Genomic DNA, 23012 nt, shown 5'->3' with positions numbered 1-23012 from the left:
AACAGCCCTTATTGCCTGAAATACGGCGACATTGATATTTGCTTTTTCGTATTTTGATGGTATTTTGACTGCACTGTTGTATTTTTTGCCATGCTAATTTGAACCTTATCTCTGAGCGATGTTTTTTAATTTTCAGTCACGTCACAGATGTTTATGACATAACATCTAGGTATTTAGCCATTTAAAAGAAACTACAAGTGGCTTTACAGACGTGGCGACTGCAACTGGTACAGGGCCTAAGCCATAATTTAAAATTATATTGTGATTTTTATATGTATTTGTATTTTATTTAATGCTAAGTATGAGTTTCAACATTTTCAACTCAAGAAACTGAAATTAAGAGAAGAGACTAGGAAATTGGGTAAGATCAAGAGTCTGATGCAGATAGCGATGGCGGTATTGGATATGATAAGATATGCGTCGATATTCCCTGTCTTCCTTTGGGTCTCTGACTTGACTGCTGCTAGCTGTACTCTATTCATTAGGTTTTTATTTTATACACATGCTTTATTTTTGTATAAACTAAATGATAAAAAAACCTAACGACCAAAAAGAATAAAGAAAATATCTGATAGTCTTTAATACAACCCGCATATACGTAATGCACAGCTCAGGCCTCTGAAGACCTGCAGGGCAATCATGGTCGCGCGATAAATGATAAAACATCGGGCCGTCCCTATCGCACTTACAAATAAAGCGATAGGGCTGATGTTTTACTTTTATCATTTAGCACGCGACCATAATTGTTTGCCTGGAGGTATCGGCCTTCACACACGTCTTTGAAAAATGTTTGCGGGGATAGGCGGGCTGACGATTTTTAATCTAAGTATAGAAAAGTAACGCAAAATGAAGTGCAAAGTAATTTGAAATACACCTAGGTAAACAATCAACTGAGTAAGGAACGTTATCTACATATTTAGGTAAATTAAAGTCACATGAGACATGGACAGAGAAGGAAAGCTAGATGACGCGTATTTTTTCTCTGTCTTCTTGTATGCTACCTTTTTTACAGTTTTAATTTCTCAAAGGAGGTCAGTAGTTGACTACAAACTCAAAATAACACTCTTGAAAAAAATTAAGGGTCACTGACCTTTCACAGTAAATTGAGGTAGTGTGAGTGAAGGGTGTTTGTGTGTGTAATGGGGTAATTTGACAGATTCTGAAAATTCTCCCTGCTCTACCCCCTCTTAACCGATTTCGACAGTTTTTACTTTATTTGAAAGATATTTTTTTTACGTAAACTCTTGTATGCATTTGAAGTACGATATTATATTCGCAAGAGTGATATAATTGAAAGTTAAAATCTGAAAAGTTTTTTTTTTTATTAAAAAAAAAGTTTCCAAATTACAAACACCATTTGATTTCATTTGATATCACGAAAGTACCTAGGTACTTTGCAAGTATTAACTTGCGCAGTTTGTGCTATCATGTTTATAAGTAAAAATTAATGTTAAGGCACATTCAAATGGGTCTGTGTCAATCTAACCACAGCTGAGATTGTTAATACATAACAAATGAACCTCATTACTTTCATAAGAAGACGTACCCATACCAAGACATCTTTATGAAACAAAATACAAAACAATACACTCAAAGCATTCTACTAATTTACTCCTCCTTTTAAATTTTAAACAGACGTTCTCCCCAGTTTCCGCGAGTTTAATCACTCATGCCTAATGGATCCCGAGTTTATTCGTCCTAGAGTTGACGCCGTAGCGACGCGAAAACGTGTAAAAGATAATTAACACCTTCATGTGGAGTACCTAGATAACTGAGCGTATTCGAAATAACCTAACCAGAAAATTAAATTTTTGAAAAAACCCCCGACCGCGACATAGTGGACCGATTTTCATAAAGCATGGCTAAGAACACTCCCGACTAACTCAGCTTTCAAACAAAAAACTAAATCGTAATCGGTTCATCCGTTCGGGAGCTACGATGCCACAGACAGACACACACACAGACAGACAGACAGACAGACAGACACACACACAGACAGACACGTCAAACTTATAACACCCCGTCGTTTTTGCGTCGGGGGTTAAAAATATAAAAGACCTGATTCTCATAAATCCTGATCATAATGAATAAGTAAACTTATCTTCGTATTTATTAGTTGATGAAAGATCATGAACTGTCCATGTAGGTCATGGTCATTACTTTTCAGCGATACCCAACCATAAGGAGAAGATAATTATATTTTGTAAAATACATGGTACATTGTTATGTTCCATAATGATGCAACCCCACCCGGTGGGCTCTGCCTTCAGCGTCGATCTTCGTAACGCGCAATTAATACCCGCTCATTAGGTTTCCAGACGGTAATGAAGGTAGCGCTGGATAGGAAACAAATCATAATTATGTTTGGTCTTGCTGAACATGGTGGTGGAATATTCATTGCTAAAAGACAGGGTCATCGAAATTCTTATGAAAGTGACAATATTTTATAATTATTAGTTAGGTATCTGTCAAAAAATAATGTATCTATATTTTTTTGTTTTCTAATAACACTTTTTATTATAGATTACTTTTATGTAAATTTCCAACTGAAGTCGGACAGGATCATCAAAATTCTTGTAAAAGTGACAATCCATACTAATATTATATTATATTATATTATATTATTATATAATATTATAAATGGGAAAGTGTGTGTGTCTGTTTGTTTGTCCGTCTTTCACGGAAAAACGGAGCGACAAATTGACGTGATTTTTTAAGTGGAGATAGTTGAAGGGATGGAGAGTGACATAGGCTACTTTTTGTCTCTTTCTAATGCGATTTTATAATTATGTAGGTGGTTGTAAATATAGTTACTCTCCATTCTAGGTACTACTCTGTCTTTTTCCGTGCATTTTAGCTGAAAATAAGACTTAAGATGGCTTCTATGATACAATTATCTTATTAAATCAATATAGGTAGTAGTACTGATTGTTTATCCAATCCGACTGGCATCTGTTGTACATTTGGTGCTCCCAAGAGTGAGCCGACATCTGAAGCGGTCTCGGTGGTAATTGAGATCGAGAGCCTGTGTGCTACAGACAAGTATTTAGTTACCAGAGCTTGGTGAAATATTCACCTAGTTTAATTTACTGGGTATTTGATTAGTAATTAAATATTCAAAAAATACTTTTTGACTTACTGTCGAAGATATTTAAAAAATATATGGAACTGTCTTTTACTGTACAATTTAGCTAAAGATATTACTTATTGCAGCTTTTATAGTGATATGATATAAGATTAATAAATAAATATTATAAGTATTGATTGTTTGTCCAATCTGATCGGTATCTGTTGTACATTTGGTGCTCCCGGGAGTGATCCGACGTCTTGAGACGGTATATGTGGTAATTGAGATGGAGAGCCTGTGAATTGCCACAGAATCTGCATACAAGTATTAGTTACACGACCTAGCCTAAATTTATTTTGTTATATACACTGGCTGCCTTGGGTATATTATAACAAATCGAATTATATGTTTTACGCAAGTCTGTGAAAATGGTTTTTTTAAGGAGTTTTTTTCTAAAGTACTGTATATAGATTTAATCAGATTACGTGTTACTTTCCAATAAACATTAAAATCAGTCAATTGGTGGAATCAAATTGGTGGAAGTACTAAATGTAGTATAGTAACTACGCAGAAAATCACTTTAACAACGTTAGCCGTTTAATTAATTTATTTATTATCGTACACTAGTAAAACTCCAATTATTCCATTTACAACCGCCCCTAACAACCCCAATTAGTAAATTATGACTTTCGAGTCCTCTAACGGTCACCATATTGAGTTTGCCGTAAAGTTAGCCCCATTTTGCATAAAAAGTAAAATATTAACTGAGTTTGAAAGTCGAGAGCAAAGCAAATTAGCCTCAAACATTTCACCGACTGGCATTTTATCCGTTTTTGCTCGTCCAATTAAAAATTTACTGCAGATAAAAAACAATTGCGACACACCTACCGACGAAACCGCAGTACTGCAAAACACATTAGACGGTTTATACAAACGTCCATTTGTGGAAACGTCCGTCTGTGAGCGTCCATTGCTGTTTGATCTCGGGGTTTCTAATCTAACTAGTCCCATTCAGACGCGAGTGTCGAACAGTTGGGGCTCTGAAGTGGATCAGGTTGAGCTGGTGATAGTGCAAAGAGAATTCCCGGTATAAAGCCTCCCTCGTTAGGGGGAGAGGCAGCCATACGTCATGCATACCGCCAGTGCTAGTCCCAGGGGACCTCTAGCAAACACGTCGCACACTAAACGCCCCTGAAATTGTGCTTGATATAGTACATTAGCCACATTCTACCAATTAGGCGAAGATACCACGTTGAATTGTTCAGATTGAAGGAAATTAAATCTGTTTTGCACCGATGACAATTGCGAAGTAAATAGTGTGAGAGAAATTAATTCAATCGCTTATGTTATGTTACTATGTTAAAGCCGCCGTTACAGCCCTTCTAATAAACCTACAGCTCATTCAATTAAATGATGAAGGCATTCTTCACGAAGGCATTATATGATGAAACAGGGGACCGAAATTCCACCACCCAATTCCATAATATCTCACATAGGTACTAGGCATTTAAATTCTGCCCTTAGACTTGGAAACGATTGGTGATTGAATTGGTTGATTTTTAATTTATACCGTTTTCATAAAACCAATAAATTGTAAAATCGAACACATATCACCTACTTGGTTGCAGGTATTGATAGCTGCCAAAGACATATGTCACTCCGTATAGACGGATAAAGTCTAAGAAAAAAACGTACCTCAAAGTCCTAGAGAAAAAGGTACGGTGGCCTAGATGGCGTTACACCTTTGGGGAACGCTCGGCTAGATGGCGCTAATATTAATATTTGACATTTTAAAACATATAGATATGGGCCAAATTGTCAAAACTGAGGTTCAAAAGTTTTAAGCTTGTGTCGAGAGATGGCAGTCTAATATGCACTCTGTGATTACACATTTTACTTTGACAGTAACTCTCTATAATACTCGATCCTCTTTGGTAGCTGCTAAAGTTATAAAGTGAAGAGCGAAGTTTTAATATCGATAATAAAGCCGGGCAACGTATGAAGGAGTTCGGTGCCGTAAAGCTGCTATATGGACGTCGTGAGTAATGCGAGCTACGGGGCCGGAGAACGCTGAATGTTCGTGGAAATGTTGAGAGAGACGTGAAATTCTGGGAACCGTGACTCGATAGATCGATACTTGATTACTTTTTAATTGGTATTTCCTAGAATATCAATAAAAATGTTTTAGGTTAAATCTGATGTAAATTGGTTCCTTAAATAACATTGGTTTCATCTTGATATGTGTACCTATTTATTTACCTATTAAATATTTTTTCAAGGTCAACCGTACTACAATAGGTACTTATAATTATTATTATCCGCATTTGCATAAACAGTATCTTATTGAGAAATCATGATTATAAATACATACAACTAGGAAATGAAAACACCTTCATCTTCGTGGATCTTCAACTGATTTTAACTTATAACATATAAAATTATGCTAATTTTTCTCTTTTGATTCCTTGGACCACTCCAAAGATATTTAAAAATATTTTAAGCGGGTTACTCACGTATTAAGTCGATATAGCGTTCGACATGTTTCGGTTCAATTTCGAGAACCTTTCTTAAGAGTAGCGACACCCCGCCTTTACATGTCGAGAGCGCGACGCATACTGCGGGCGCTTGCTCGGTGCGCGCGGCTGCTGAGGACGGGCGCAGGGGGGGTCGAAATTGAACCGAAACATGTCGAACGCTATATCGACTTAATACGTGAGTAACCCGCTTAAAATATTTTTAAATATGTATGAACCTCACGGGAGTTTTATAGTTAAAATCACTCCAAAGATTTGTGGAAAACTCCAAAAAAAAGTGCGATGCAATTTAAAATACGAATTTATGAAATTTTGTCTCGTCATTTACAACCTAGGAAATTCGCGTTTTTTTATTTATTTTGATTCCCATAGAGGCAAAGGACAAACCTCATACATCATGTTTTATTTATGCCAAACGGAATCCGCGCTACATTGACGCTAACTGCTCTCTAAACCGCGTGATATATCGCCCCGGCCGTTACGACTGAAGCACCCATCACCAATGATATTAGCTTTAACTTTTTACTAGCTTTCTTTCATATTAAGTTTTATGTCTGTTATCGCCACTGATAATATTAGTAGATGATAAGTATATGTTTAAAGCGCAAAAAGGGATTTTTTTTAAAGAAACAGGTACCTAAATCATTTGACCACAATCTCACGAGATGGAAAGTGCCGATGCAGTCTAAGATGAAGTATGTTTACCCGAAAAATGTCTATACACTTTATATTTAAAAAAATCCAAATTAAATAGGCATAGTGGGCTGGAAATAGACATGCAGGAAGTGAGTTTCACCATAGAGTATATTGAATAGTATGGTATAGAGTTATCAGTCAAGATTTTCGAATGCTGCGCCATCTATTATTAAGTTACGAAAACTTTTCATGTGACTTTCTATGCCTAAAGGTTCCTTATAGCACATAAAGGATGTGAACCCTTTAAACATGGAACGCCACATATTAATGGCGGGATCTTTAATTAAATTTGATGATTACATTTGATTTGATGTGTCTGCTTGTTGTTGTAGTCCTAAGGCACCCCAGAGGTGCAAAGGGCCTTCACAAGCTCGCGCCACGCCTTTCTATCTTCAGCGACCCTCGTGGCCTCGCTCCAGCTCAGACCAGCCGCTCGTAGCTCATTTTCGACGGACCGCTTCCATGAGTGAACAGGGCGCCCGGGGCCACGGCTTGCATTCTGCGGTTTCCAGTCGAAAGCAATGCTCGCATTATTTCTTCCCCCTCTCCGAAGAGTGTGTCCAATCCATCTCCATTTTCGTATCGCGATTTCCTCGTCAATGGGTGTTTGCTGGCATATACTCCACAGGTCTTGATTTAATGAATGTAATCATTCATTAATAACAATTTCTACACGGACTTATTTGCCAAAAAAGATGACAATAATGAAATTTACAATTTAATTACATATGTAATTAACCATAGAATGTTGTTCGCTAGTTTGCAGGTGGTTACAGCGACATCTAGCGAAAAATTTGGACATCAAAAAATACGTTTTACGACAACAAGTCATTACCCAGTTTGCGGGGGTAACAGTGACATCTAGCGAACAAATTACACTACAGCATATAATTGTTTTTCACGCCCTCTATCGTTGAGTTTCCTAAACATATCCTAAGTACATCGGATTTACTATTTCCTTTGACTGAAAACACCGCGAGTTCCACTCCTTAACCGTTCGCATGATAAAGCTAGATGCAAATCGTTTAGTGCGAATTAGAATTCCTGTTGACATTTCAGATGAATTGGTTAATTGTGGCGCTTGAACCATAAATACCTATCTTTCTGTGATAGAAAACAGCATACAATCTCATAATCTCGTCGACATAAGTCTGAACGTGTACGTAGCTACATAGTACGATTACCGTCTTATTCGTGAAACCAAAGACATATATAACTCCTTAAAGACCGATAAAGTCTAAGAAAAAAACGTACCTCAGTACCATACAGAAAAAGGTACGGTATGGCTATACACCTTTGGGGTATGCTCAGCTAGATGACGCTAAAATTAATATTTGACATTTTAAAACATATCAAGCTAAGAATATGGGCCAAATTGTCAAAACTGGGTTCAAAAGTTTTAAGCCTGTGTCAAGAGATGGCAGTCTATGCACTATGCCTTTGACTTCGACAGTAATTCTCTATAATACTCGATCCTCTTTGGTGAAACATATAAATACTATAGGTAATCCTTTCTAATATAGAAAAACGACAGACAAAACGATTATCAATATTATTATTTATTAATTACTGACGTACCTATTACGTTCATTCATTCTCCAAAAGCATACCCTCACGAACAGCCTTATCGATTCGAACTAATGAAGATGTTGTCACCACGTTGTGATAATCAGCTACTGATGTTAACTAAGAAATCATTATCATTTCAGCTTGGTATCTTATAAGCATTGTTGGAATCGACTAATACCTTATGCACCAAGGATGATTTATATAGGATTTACAATATTCATACTAAGAATCGTACGTCAATTGTTTTAGCGCCACCTATTAAATACTAGGAGGTTGGGCATAACTGCACTGATGATACCTACAATCTTTTATTTTTTTAATGTGTATTGGCGCGATATCATGATATTAAAATAAAGAAATATGTTATGCAAAAATATTTGGGGAAAATATGATTTTGGCTATTTCCACGCTGCGAAACAGCACCATTGCGAAACAGTTTTAAGACTAAAAAGCCCATACATTTCAGGAGTACGCTTTTTTGTATGGGCTTTGTCAGTCCTGTGTCCTGTATTAGATCGTTCTTGCTAAGCACATCATCATCACTACATAGTATAAAACAAAGTCACTTTTTCTGTCCCTATGTCCCTATGTCCCTATGTCCCTTTGTATGCTTAAATCTTTGAAACTACGCAACGGATTTTGATGCGGTTTTTTTTAATAGATAGAGTGATTCAAGAGAAAGGTTTATATGTATAATAACATCCATTAAATAGTGGAGAAGTACTGTTATTTTTGAGGTTTCTAATGTGGTGTCGTAAATAATTACATGCGGGTAGATTATATTTATTTGTCTACCCCGAACATTTATATAAATTAATATCGGGTAGTTTTGTGTTGTTTACATCTCCGGTGACATTTCGCTGGGACGTCAGTCTTCGCGACCACGGCCAGTGCAACCTGGCCGAAACGTTGGGAAAAAGGTAAAAATAATGTTAATTAATCGCATTCGACCTGTATGTGACTTTAAATATGTGTACAAAGCGCGAGAACTTAGTGTTATCTTGATAAGGGATAGGGATAGCGATAGGGATAGCGATAGGGATAGCGATAGGGATAGCGATATCACTACATAGTATAAAACAAAGTCGCTTTCTATGTCCCTATGTCCCTTTGTATGCTTAAATCTTTGAAACTACGCAACGGATTTTGATGCGGTTTTTTTTTAATAGATAGAGTGATTCAAGAGGAAGGTTTATATGTATAATAACATCCATTAAATAGTGGAGAAGTACTGTTATTTTTGAGGTTTCTAATGTGATGTCGTAAATAATTACATGCGGGTAGATTATATTTATTTGTCTACCCCGAACATTTATATAAATTAATATCGGGTAGTTTTGTGTTGTTTACATCTCCGGTGACATTTTGCTGGGACGTCAGTCTTCCGCGACCACGGCCAGTGCAACCTGGCCGAAACGTTGGGAAAAAAGGTAAAAATAATGTTAATTAATCGCTTTCGACCTGTATGTGACTTTAAATATGTGTACAAAGCGCGAGAACTTAGTATTATCTTGATAAGGGATAGGGATAGCGATAGGGATAGCGATAGGGATAGCGATAGGGATAGCGATAGGGATAGCGATAGCCATAGCGTTAGCGATAGCGATAGCGATAGGGATAGAGATAGGGATACGGATACGGAAACGGATACGGATACGGATACGGATAATATGGGTATCGTTAGAGGGATACGGATAATCGGTCGGCGGTCTCTTACAATCAAAGTGCTCTAAGACGATCGTTGTTTGCTTGCTTGAAGATTACGTTTGCGATAAGTATAAGCAAAATGTAAAAAATTGTAAGGGATAATAGAAAAAAGTACTTTTTACCCACCGATCATATAGTGTCGAAATACGGGCTATGTGGGATGTTTATAAAGGTTTCCCCAGCGTATATAGAATTACCTACGCTGTGGTCGATGTGTAATATTTCTACAATCATTGCAAGCAAAAGTATTATGTGCAATCGAAATAATCGCAGATAAATATACCAGAGAAACCTAAGGATCCAAATGAAAATCTTAATGAATACTTTTATTACGCGGGCGAAGCCGCGGGTAAAAGCTAGTAACTAATAAAGCGTAACTCTATCCTACTCGTACAAAGAACACTTAGTGGAATTCCTGTCATTTTGTCGTGCTTTATTTTGATCCATTGTTGTAGGTTTATGTGCCATTTAGATTAGAACTTTATTCCATGAGTCAGAGAACCAATTTTGTACTTCTTTGTATGTTCTTATACGTCTTATAAGTTATACCTAACCACATGTAGTTATAACCCACACATCATAATTATTAGTAGAATCGGGGGATCCACTGTCAGGTACTTTACCAATAAGCAGTGAAACAAGGGGATAAACTAACAATCAAGAATGTAAAGTCAAAAATCAGATAAATACCTATGAGCCACACAGATTTTACAATAATTATGGTTAATTAGTTATATCTTTCTTGTGGGCATGGCAAAAGTTAATCTAAAGCAAATCTTTAGGCTACATTCTCACAGACGGGAAACATTTTTTCATTACTTGAGAGTCTCAAGTTGAATACCGAAGAAAAACGTAATAGGTATGTGGGCATTTTAAAAATTTGGGTGCCCCCAATTAGCAAAAGTTGTTAACAAAAATTAACTCGCTGTCAGTTTTGTGATGACAATTAAGCATAAAATCTGTCTAAAAATTTACTTTTTTCACAATCTGCATGTAGATTATCGCTTAAAGTTTATGTACACTACCGTCAAAAAGTTTAAGACCAAACACGATATATGCAAATAATCAACATTTCATGAAGTTCCTATGAGAATATTACTTTTCAGTACCTACAACCGACAAAATAAAGCGTATAACAATTTTTAAAAAGGGATCATAATAAGAAATAAAAGCTAAACGTTTTTCTCATCGAAAAATCCTCCTCGACGCTTTTTCACTTCCGAGCAGATTCTTGGCATTCTTGCTATAAGTTTGTGTAGCGTTTCTTGGCTAATGGATTTCCACTCGTATTGCAGTATCTCTCATAGAGCTGTTGCAGATGTCGGACATTGTCTTCGGACTCTACGGTCGAGTTCATCCCATAAAAGTTCGATCGGGTTAAGGTCTGGGGATTGCGGTGGCCAAATCATATTTTTTAACACACCTTGGCGTTCTTTATTGACTGTGTAGCTTCTACAGATCTTTGCTGAGTGTTTGGGATCGTTGTCTTCTTGCAGAACAAATGGGTTGCCGATCAATATAATAAGATTACGTTGTTTTCTATTGATTACAAATTTAGTTTGATGATTTTTAGAAGAGTTTATAACAATGACACTGAACATTGTGTTTGGTCTTAAACTTTTTGACGGTAGTGTAATTAGCACAAAAACAATAATTTTATTGAAATTTCATGCTTAATTATCGCCACAAAACTGACAGAGAGTTAATTTTTGTTAACAACTTCCGCTAATTGGGGGGTCCCAAATTCTGAAAATGCCCATGTAACAGAGCCATATATACCTACCTATTACCTACTCTTAAATTTCACAATTACTTGTATACAGAGTGGGGCCTGTAACAAAGGCGAATAATTAAACTGTAGGCTATTCTCCTTATACTGATCAACATTTGTTCGGCGACTTTTAAAAATAACTTGTATTTTGATTTTTATCACCCTTGAAAGCTTTTTCTAAGAGGTAATGTATTGCGAATTCTGTTAAGTCTAAAGTGTGACAGACAACGTCAATGACAACAATAATGGCGTACATTGAAGCTAATATTTATTTTGTATGAAAAATTTAAAATTTAAAAACTTCATAATTTTTAAAAGTCACTGAACAAATGTTGATCAGTATAAGGAGTACAGCCTACTGTTCAATTTTTCGCCTTTGTTACAGGCCCCACCCTGTATATTCTGTGATTCTAATTCACAGAAGTGACGATTACTAACTAATTCTATTTGACCCAATAATATTCTTATACATATTATGTATAACATTAGGTTGTGCATATAACATTAAAGTGACTAAATTGTTTTTCTTTTTCATTGACAATTAATTTAATACGATATTTAGGTACATACATAATCTCGCACGGATTTTATTTATGTCTGAACCTCTATAGAAATTAAATTTTAACCAAGACATTAAATCGCGAGATATTTTGTTACGAATAGCCTGTTTTTATATTCGCGAAGATCCCGATTGGATTTATGCCTGAAATGGCTTCTGCGACGTTAAAGCTATGTTAACGACCTGAGGCGGAGTGCAATATATAAAAAGATTTATTTAAATTGCTTGTTTAAGATCATCTACAAAATAAAGATACATATCGAAAAACACAATACAATACGAATCAGTTTCATATAAGAGCTCAATCTCAAATTAGGTGGTGTTATTGAAAATTATTCTGTAAAAACTAAGTAAAGTGAATTTCCTTGTAAAACCTACGCAATAGCCTAGATACAGTACAGATCATGTCCTGTAAACTGACGCAGTTTTATACGTCATGAAGTACGATGGTTATTTAAAAAACTCACAAATATTATAAAATTATCGCATATAGGATAAGTAATAGCTTGTCCCACTGACTTGCAACTTGAAAGTAACAAATTAAGTCACGTCCTAAGTTATGTCCACTTGTATCGTTCCTGGCTATTATGCATCCCACGACAAGGGCTCTCCTCCCTGCGCTCCCATAAAACACCAGTCAATCAACCATTGACCTACATTAGAGATAGCCAATCGATGTCACCCAATCCCTTTAGATTTGTCACGTGTTGTTCCCCTAATTCATTCAAAAAGGGCGCACTTTACTAGTGAATGATTAACTATGAAGTAATACTACCTACAAAACAAAATCTCAAAACCTTATAACTTATATATACTCTGTCAAACAAGTCTGTCAGTAAATAAGAACAAAGAAAACTATATGCATCCTTTTCTTTAGGGTGCTAGAGAAAAGGATACCTATAGTTTTCTTTGTTCTTATTTACTGACAGACTTGTTTGACAGAGTTTACATTCCCATTAAAAATACCGTTAGCGCGATGTAGAGATTGTCAGTCCTGGTACAGCGCCATCTCTTGTGACAATTGGTTAGCAGTGTATGGAAGTTATTGTACATATATTATCAAAAAATCCCAAACCCTTATATACATTCCCATTAAAACTACCGTTAGCGCGATGTAGAAATTGCCACTCTGAATACAGCGCCATCTCTCGTGATATTTAGTTAACAGTTTGTATGGAAGTTAATTTATACGGTATTACAGTCACGAACAAGTGCTACCAAAGTTTTAAGAGGGCCGTGGTAAACGATACAAGTACATACACAGAATATATAATAGTACAAGTATAGAAGGCCCACTGCTTTGATGTTCGCGACATGCCGCCTTTTTAAATGCCTACAAAATTCTAACAAAGAAATGAGCCGCACGTGCGCGGCGTTCGGCGATAGGGTTGCCTATGGATTAAAACAAATTAATACTCAATAAAATGTTATACTATTATATTCAGGTCTTGTGTACTTTCTAGGTATATATATAGTATTTATATATTTTTGTTTAAGTTCCATCATCACAAGCCTTATTGAACCTTTCCGGGGGACTTAATCAATAGTAGATATGTGTAAAAATGTCCTATGGTATTTATTTTATTCAAGATATTTATTTAAGTAAACATTATTAGCCATTCCACACGAGGACAACGCATATGAACCTTAAAAAAATCGCAACGTAAAGTAACAATAGAAAGTGCGAACGTCGGTTCCGCGAGAACGCACGCCTACCCTGATTAGGCCGCGAACTCGCGGCCGCCAGCATGTACTTGTAGCGCGGCGATAGAATCGCGGAGTGAGCCGCCCCTGGTACATATTACAAGTCTACAAGTCCTCTTTATTAGCATTTTATTACAGCTTCCTTCAGCCGAGGCTAAAGCGAGTTTTAATCTTACATGAATAAGTTTCAAAAGGCATCTCTCTTCGGCGTCGTGACGATGGAAAGGCTTCGGAGTACACTTTGCATACTCAGAAGTCGGGTGGATTGATAGGGTTACGTCAAAACGTGACATGCGTGGGCTATAATAGGCTATTTATACTATTCCGAACCCAAAAGCATGAGTTGAATGTTGAATAACAATGCAAAATATTATTAGATCCCGTTATCTTCTAGGAAAACGATGGCAGCTTACACTAGTTAACAAGCGGCATATTGTGTTAGAGTAATTATTTATTAATGCCTTATTTTGATTTATCTTACTGTCATTTATGATGAAAGTATTAAAGAATATCAATTGACTAATAGTAGTCACTGGGTTTCCGCCATGTTGGAATGTTATAAAAATGGCGGACAAGCAGTGACGGGGGCCAGTTCGAGTACAGACGAGTAGTAGTGAAGAAGTCTTGAATTATTTATTGTAAATTGGTTGTTAATATGTTTGTTATAAGTGAATAAAGTAAATGTGATGGTACAAGTAATAGTTTTCATCATCAACCTGGTAATATCCCCAACAGTTCAGAAGTGGGATGAAACAAAAATCGATAAGATTTTTGCCACGCCGCACAAGTGTAAGGTTTTTTTTTTTAGTCAAAATAATGTAACGGATTTATTTAACGAAACGTGCATTTAAATTGCTTTGGTAAGTGAGACATGTATTATATTTATTTCTTAAAATTAAACTTCATGTTCTGAAACTGGTTTGATAATCTACCCTCATGGCAGTATAAATTGATGAACTCTCATTATTGTTTTATTTAAAAGATGACTTACTTTTGTACCTAAAAATCTTTTTACAAAAGGTGTGTAACATTACATTGCCCAACAATTGTATAGGTGTAAATCGCGTCAATCACTCAGTGTCAACCAAAAACCAAAAGCAAAACCAACTTTTCATGATTTACTATACAACTGGGCTGCTAGTGTCCGCGGACCTACTCGTATTCTTTTGTCAAACAGTGACATTTAGGCAGTAGTTAGCGACAAAAATAGCCCACCCTTTTCGAGGAAATAATGAGGCTTGTTTTCAGTCCCGCGAGACACTTAGCAGTGCGCTGCCCGCCCGGAGCGCCCAAAAGCACTTAAAATAGTTATAATGATAGTATCTGAAGAAGTTAATTGTACTATTTATATACTAATCATTCAGCCTGTGTAATTTATGTATACTTTTTTTGGTAAAAATACAGGATGTTCACTTACATGGTGAATAAAAAATATACAACATAAGAGTCACACCAAGCAATATTAATTTTACTATGAGAAGAACCCAGAATACGCATAAAAAAAGACTTACATACATTTTGGATGTGACGTTGCATCTTAAACGTTTAAAACTTTTCACTCATGTGCAATATGGATAATAGGATTGGGTAGATGTTGTGCCATGTTGTGTGTTGTGTGTCATCTTATTACTTTGAATGAGGGCTGTCATTTTTATGGTCACCAGTTGGCGCCACTGTAGATGGTGGTTCAAATGTACTGGGTGAGATTTAGATCTACGACACGAGTGAGCTGATTACCGGTCGTATTTTGTTACCCATAAACGTAGTGAGATACAAACAAATATGTAAAAATAGTGAGATAGCTGTGAGCTGATTACCTCTCGTATTGTAAAAATAGTGAGATACAGTATGTCACTATTTTTATGGGTAAGAAATACGACAGGTAATCAGCTCACTCGTGTCTCGTAGGTCAGCTCACAGTGCATCTTGCCACTCGCACGCAATCAGCATACATTTCGAGACCACCATCTACACTAGCGCCTCTAGCGTTCACGTTAGCTCATTAGCATAACTTATGATGTCCCCTCTTGTTCCAGATGCGAGGATGGTGGAGGCGGCGCGGCGACAGGCACGGGCGGGCGGACGGCGTCGCTGCGGCTCGCCAACGGGCGCGTGGCGGCGCAGTCCGCGGAACAGCTGCCGCACTCGCCGGGCGACTGCGCGTCCGTGCGCATCTCCATCGACAACACCAACACCTGCTGCACAGACTCGCTCGTCACCGCCCTCGACGACGAGACGCTGCTGCTCGGTGAGTTGCCATGACAACTAGTAGGAAGTTGAATCCGATGCTCATCGATAGATTCTGGAGATGAGTTTTCATAACCACGACGACAACGAGTTGATTGCAGACCCGAAAGCCTGTATCGAAGAATACAATTATTGAGCCTCCGTAGCGTTTCGTAGTTCTAGCTTCCAGACAGAACCAGTTGTGTATCGTTCGCCACAACTACTATACACTTGGCTATGGGCCATGGGTCTTTTCAGGAAAACTGAAAGGAAAAAACGATTGAAAACCTGGCTCACACAAACCTTGGTGTTTTTTGGGCTCTTTCTGCTTAGAATATCGACAGCAATCTCCATCCCACCATTAGAAAAAGATGTCCCAAATGTCCATCGCACTACCTCTCCTTTTTTGTACGAAAAAAACCTACGATATTTTTTTTACTTGTACCTATATTATACGCTGATGACGACGTAATAGAAAATACAATTTCCATACATTTTAGAAAAATCCCAACTACTAATTTAATCTACTGATGATCAATAGCTTGCCCCCGTACCTAAGAGAATCCAAAACTACACAAGTTGGTTGCTATATACATCCATAGGCGCAGGGCGCACTCAAAATCTTGGTAGGTATTTAGGTAGGTATGTTATTATATACTAGTCGCAACTTGGCAACCACAAAGTGTCTTTTGCATAAAGCCGTGACGTTCGGTACCAATCAGAGCTTGCTTCCATTTAAATCGATAATACATACGATGCAGTTGCATTATATATTATATGCGTCCATAAATATCACAAAGTAGCTCTAGAAACAACAGCAGCTTACCTTTTCTAAATAATATTAAGTGATTTTAACTACAAAACTCCCGGGAGATTCAGACGTATTTAAAAGTTACTCACGTTTTTTTTTTAATATTAAGTGATTTCGTAAAGACTTGAAATATTTTAGTATACTTAGGAACTCACCGAAGAACCAACATTAAACAATCAACCTATATTCATTAGTCAAACCAACGAAACTAACAACCAGAACCATTAGATTTTACAATAAAAAATAAAAGCGAATAGCGAACGTGAATAAAATCACGAGATGCTGAAAATGTTATCATCCACATTCAAGAGTCCAAAGTACAGTCTTATTCTTATTCTAGCCAAAAAAGTGATTTACCTACTACTTTTCGACCTTAGTCGAAAAGTGGTACACCACTTTCTTGGCTGACCGTACCCCAAAGCCAGGTCGGAATGTGATTGTGAATGTAAGCAGTAATTATGCAAAGCAGGCCTTCAAGCATTTTCGAACATGATCAAACATGACTTGCTGCGCCTGGGGACCTGCAATGTAGCTCCAAACTACGACGGCTCGACAAGACAAACAAGATAATTCGAAAGTGCACTAATATCAGAATGATTTCTAATCAAAGTCATGCTGTTGCACCATGCATTTGGCTCATAGGTAACGTTCAAGTCAAGGGTGGATTGGATCGTTCTGGGCGAGCACCATCGTAAGCCACGTCTTCACCTTGGCTAGTACGTGCCCATGAGTAAGCCTTTACATATTTAAAAAAAAAAACCTACGAGTTACAGGAATAGTATTCGCAGAGTTAGAACAAGCTAAGTTTGCTCATTTGGCAGTGACTGCGAAAACCCTGTCACTGCAAGCGCTGTTTAAACAACACTATTTTGCTGTACACTAGTTGCACTGAGGGGTCTTTCAAAATCAAGGCCAACGTGCGTGACCGAGCTTTATACATTATTAGCATGAGCTACAAACAGTATGATCATGCTTCAAATATAATTCTAATATCAGTATGCCTGCATTGCCTACGTTCGAACTGACCTAAACGCCCGACTTCCAAAATGGAGTATCTTATTCGTGGATAGTTATGATTTACGTCTTCATGAAACCAGGAGGTTTGTAAACATATTTGTTCGTAAATTAGTTTACCAGGCCGGCAGATCATGCGCTTCAATGACCATGTTTGTGTGTGTAATTAATTCTACTTAGTTACCTATTTCACTACATAGTATATCTACAACACAAGCTTCATTATTATTAAAGTTATGTCCCGTACCTGGATTTATGTAGGTAGATAAATTATGCAAAAATATTAATTTGATCAAGTGTACCATTAATATTAGCTACAAATGGCTACGGCAGAAAAAACACAATTTAGCCTTGTTTTTACTGAAGTGATTTTTTTCGTATTACATAAAATACAAGCAAAGTTATACTTGAAGTTAACATTTGTCAGATAGTTAATCCTACTTTTCAGATAGAGAGAACTTTACTTATTTGCCACCAAAATAAAATCCGGACCTGAAAAGTCCGAGAAGTAGGAAGTGTAGGAAAGAACGCATAAGAACTTTGAAAGTAATAAAATCTCTTTTTGTTCAATGTAAAATGTAAACTAGGTATGTTCCGCCTGTACCAAGAACAATTGGAATGCTGAAGAACGTATTTGCCACGGGTTACTCACAAAGTTCACGTTTCGTCGCCATCAAACCCGTCGCGTGACACGTAATCCGTTTCCTACATTGTATCAAGCTTGAAAAGCCGCCTGTTGTGCTTAACTTTATGCTTACGTGAATTTTATTTAAAAACTTTTCGTATTTTGGGACCTACACAATTAAAAAAGAAAAGGCTAATATTTACTAGCTAAATGAATGACAACGAATGGTATCGGTATACGAATGGGATCACAAAAAAGTGGTAATTAAAATGACTTGTCAAAAACAATGAAAAAAAGCTTAGAAATTATTTAATATTTGCTCGAATAGTCATGATGTTGGTAAGCAAAAAACTGCTAGGGACTGGACTCCAAACCAAATTTCTTCTATTTCTAGGTCTTCTATAAAACCGGCTTTATTTATATAGGCTTTATTTATATAAATATATGTATTTGGATAAATTTGCATTTCTAATAATTTAGGTAATTCATTGTGAAAGTGGTAATTTGAAAACTATTTTACTCATTACCAAAATCCTTTTTTTTTCTAAAATTCGCTATACCACACTGTTTTTGACGCTTCCTAATACTTTAAATAATAATAAATATTTTTCAGTAGGTAGGTACTTAGAAAAGACAGTAGCTATTATTCACAATCGCTGTATAATTTAGTACTTAATTTTGTCGCAGTAGGTACCGTAGAAAATTACTCAAATAAGCCGCAACACATGTTCTACAATACCACGGCAGTTAGTGTACGCCAACTCAGTAAATTAACAAAGGACACGGGTACTAAACTGCTTTTGTTTAGTGACTTTGTCATGGATGAAAATTAATTTTACTAGCCGAAGTAATAAAATATAGACAGGCTATAAGTAGTTACCACGGTTCAAAATTAAAATTTTGAAAAAAACCCCGACATAGTGGACCGATTTCCATTAAATATGGCTAAAAACACTTCCGACTAATTCAGCTGTCAAACAAAAAAAAACTAAATTTAAATCTTTCGGGAGCTACGATGCCACAGACACACACAGACAGACACGTCAAACATTACCACCCCGTCGTTTTTGCATCGGGGGTTAAAATTAACAAAAAACAAAAACACTTTTAAAATGTTATAATTTCCACAGGAAAAAACGAAATCTCCGACACCACAATCCGAGCGGATCTGTTAACACGTTGTTACATTATGAATCATTTTATTATAAACAAAAAACGCGCGCAAAGCGTCATTGAACGTTCTCAAGTTCACGATACGAACGTCATTACTCATTAACACGGAAACGTTACTTGTCCTTCACCCAAAAATCGCGAAGTAAGCCCATCTGGGGATGGGATGCGCCCCACATTGTCTTGAATCCCCTTTTGGTCGTTACTAACGTTTTATACGAATGTATTCACGCGTTTCATATGTAAATAATTAAAGTGCGTATAGATGGTTTTAACGCGCCAAACAGACGCTCCATTCGTCTTTTGCGCGCTTTAAGCTTGCTTAAAGTACAAAAATGCATGGACGATTTATGAATGCATTCGTTCATAAAATGGCCGATGCAATTTCGTGTCTGGATTAGATTAATCCCCCTTTCCTAGGTGTAGCTTGGAAACTCAATTTCGTTTCTGTACATGAATACAATTAGGTAACTAGGCATGGCGCCGACAAACAAAACTAGATGAATCCAGGCCCCGTAGGCCCGTACCCGAATGGAATTTCTGCGACGCGAAACGCCACCGATACGCCGCAGAAATGTAGTCTGGCTTTGTCGCGCCAATACGCAAGAGAGAAAGAGTTAGGCAGCTACGAAAGAGATATTATCGTGAGCGTCTGTGCATTTGGCTACGCACACTGAGGTTATGAAAACAACAGGGACAGAGTGTCCACTTCAAGCTTTTAATTAAAAATATTATGGCCACTGATGCGCCAAGTCAAGTCGCCAAGAGTTAAATATAAAATCTTATGTTTTCACGTGGACATACCTACAACTTTGAACTTTAATTTTATACAATATTTTATTATTTATGACACACCTATGATACTTATGATTCGGTTATTATATAATATTTTATGGAGATCGTCTGGTAAAGGTTTAACGTAGCGATACAAAATGTGAAATTATAAAAAAATATTTAAGAACGCGAAGAACTCGTTAGAATTTTTTTTTTTTATACTACGTCGGTGGCAAACAAGTATACGGCCCGCCCGATGTAAAGCGGTCACCGTAAGCTATGGACGCCTGCAACTCAAACAGTGTCACATGCGCGTTGCCACCCCATTAGAAACTTGTACATTCCCTTTTGCTGTGTTCAGTACACAGCAAAAAGGAGTGTACAAGTTCTAAGGAGGGTTCGGGTTGCCGACGACTCAAAGGACAATAAACGGAACAAGTTAGTTCCGTAAGTCCTCTCGTCATCAGCACACCGCACCCTCGTTGAGCTCTGGCAGCCTTACTCACCGACAGGAACACAACACTATGAGTAGGGTCTAGTGCTATTTGGCTGCGGTCTTCTGTAAGGCGGAGGTACTACCCCAGTTGGGCTCTGCTCTAGATTCGTGCGAGACGATATCCGCTGTGCTGTGCCCTACCACACAAAGCGGAATATCATAAGAAGTCCTAGCGCGAACGTAGAAGTTCTCAAATTGCAGTGATTTTTGTCTTCTATGCATACTCCAATTAAGGCGTAATTTGAGTGTCAGAGAAAGATACCCTTAATATATTTTGTTTATTATTAGTTATTAATTACCTATCCAAACTACAGTAAGAATATAAAATAAGTAATAATACATACATTACTGGCTAGATGGGTCTTACTCGTAGGACAAAAAAGTACACACGTATTTTTTTCTAAGTTATTGATTTAATTTCACAGAACACCGCCCGTTCTGTGAAATTAAATCAATAACTTAGAAAAAAATACGTGTGTAATTTTTGGCATACGAGTAAGACCCATCTAGCCAGTAATGTGTGTATTAAATGTAATGAATCTGTTTCGACACATATTTTATTTTACGAAAATCTCTGCACCCTCTGGTTATTAGAGAGAAGCCTTCTATTCTATGCCGTGCTCGGGGTGTTACGGATATGAAACCTATTTCCGTGGACAATTAGTCGGCGGCATTAAATTTGCAGCCGGGTTGTGCGCAACCTCGACCGGACAGTCAAGGCCACAGCGTCACTTTATCACCTGAAAATACTTATGCATATTTATGACCGTGACTGTACAAGTTTTTCGTCAATGCTAGTCATAATCAGTAGTACCTAATATGTTGCGTTCCAAAGGGTCATTGTATGGCGATTAAGATTTATATTATATCACGAATGGTTTTTAACTACGGTGCCACGGTAATGCCAGATATATGATCTGTCAGATACAGAATAACGCCCGAGGCGTTTCCAAACATAACTTTTAGTAAAATATAATTTTAGCCCAGCATTTACCGTAAGCAATTTATACAATTATGGAAACAATGAACGTGTTTTTCCATACTATATGCAGTTAAAGGGGTTACTTTATGCCAAGTGCTACACGGATATGAAACCCATTTCCTGGGACGATTAGCCAAATCGTCATTACAGTAGCCACCGGTAACTGACCGCCGGAAAACGAACACAGTCCATCTCATTGAGATTTGTGCTGCATTTGCTCATAATGATCACGTTCAATTCTAACCAAAACTTGTGAAGGGGCGAACGTATTGACTTGCAACCTCTGTCTATGCAGCCGACTGGTCTATCCAGAGATATTCACATCTGTGGCTCTATCCTTTTTTGGGTCAATTCCTCTGCATCTTGACCGCCAGCAATTTTACATTTAGACAATCAAGGTCATTATCACACTCTTTACTTGGCGCTGCATCTCTTCACCTCGTATTTGATTTGCACTTTTGGATGCTTTTTGGGTCAAAAAAGAAATTTATAGGTAGGTACCTAGGTTATTTATTTTATTTTTTACGAAATTACAAAAACTAAAAAGTATCTTCTGATGAGTATCAAACTTAACACTTAAGTACCTATTCATATGAAGAACAAACCCCATAATTTTATAAAATAGTTAATCTCGGAAATGCATCATCGACACAAACGCGGCTATAAATTTTGGAAACTCAGCATTCAGTGTGTGCCAAAAATTGCAAGGTCGCGTGCAACTGAATCATTTTAAAAGATCTTCCGGCCGTTTTACTATAGCACGGAATCGTCTTTACAATGAATGTTTTTAGTGAATCAAACATCGGAAGTGAAATAAAAAGACATGTACCTAACTAAAAACAGATTAAATAGGCATGTACTCGTACTTAAATACACAACACAGGCAGTTAAGAGTTCGTCCAAAAATGGTTAATTTTTTATTCCAAATGAATATAAACGATTGTTGTTAAGTATAGTAAATACGTATAAATAATGTCCCCTAAACTTATCAACATGCAACATAAGAAGTCCTACCGCGAACGTAGAAGTTCTCAAATTGCAGTGATTTTTCTCTTCTATGCATACTCCAATTAAGGCGTAATTTGAGTGTCAGAGAAAGATACCCTTAATTTGCAAACTTCACTGTTCGCGGTAGGCCCTCTGAGAATAATTTTAAGAGTTAAAAATTATACAACAGGCCCCGTAGCCGAATGGCATTTCTACGACGCGAAACGAGAACGAAACGCCGCGAAAGGTAGTCTGGCTCTGTTGCGCCTGTACGCAAGAGCGATAGAGATAGATATCTACGAGCGTTTCGTGAGCGTTTG

General features: G+C 37.1%; 1 protein-coding gene across 8 annotated transcripts in view; it reads left to right on the top strand.

Moving 5' to 3' along the window:
• LOC125234352 (potassium/sodium hyperpolarization-activated cyclic nucleotide-gated channel 2) overlaps positions 1-23012 on the top strand; it is a 445496-nt gene that overhangs the window by 274024 nt on the left and 148460 nt on the right. For all 8 annotated transcript variants that reach the window (XM_048140533.1, XM_048140520.1, XM_048140521.1 and 5 more), the window contains one exon: positions 15644-15855. In XM_048140533.1, coding sequence (XP_047996490.1) covers positions 15644-15855 — 212 coding nt within the window. The remainder of the gene's footprint in view (positions 1-15643; positions 15856-23012) is intronic.

This window comes from Leguminivora glycinivorella, chromosome 16 (assembly GCF_023078275.1).
Source record: "Leguminivora glycinivorella isolate SPB_JAAS2020 chromosome 16, LegGlyc_1.1, whole genome shotgun sequence".
Classification (NCBI taxonomy): Eukaryota; Metazoa; Arthropoda; class Insecta; order Lepidoptera; family Tortricidae; genus Leguminivora; species Leguminivora glycinivorella.
Note: the sequence above shows the minus strand (reverse complement) of the source record. Positions and strands in the feature narration are given on the sequence as shown.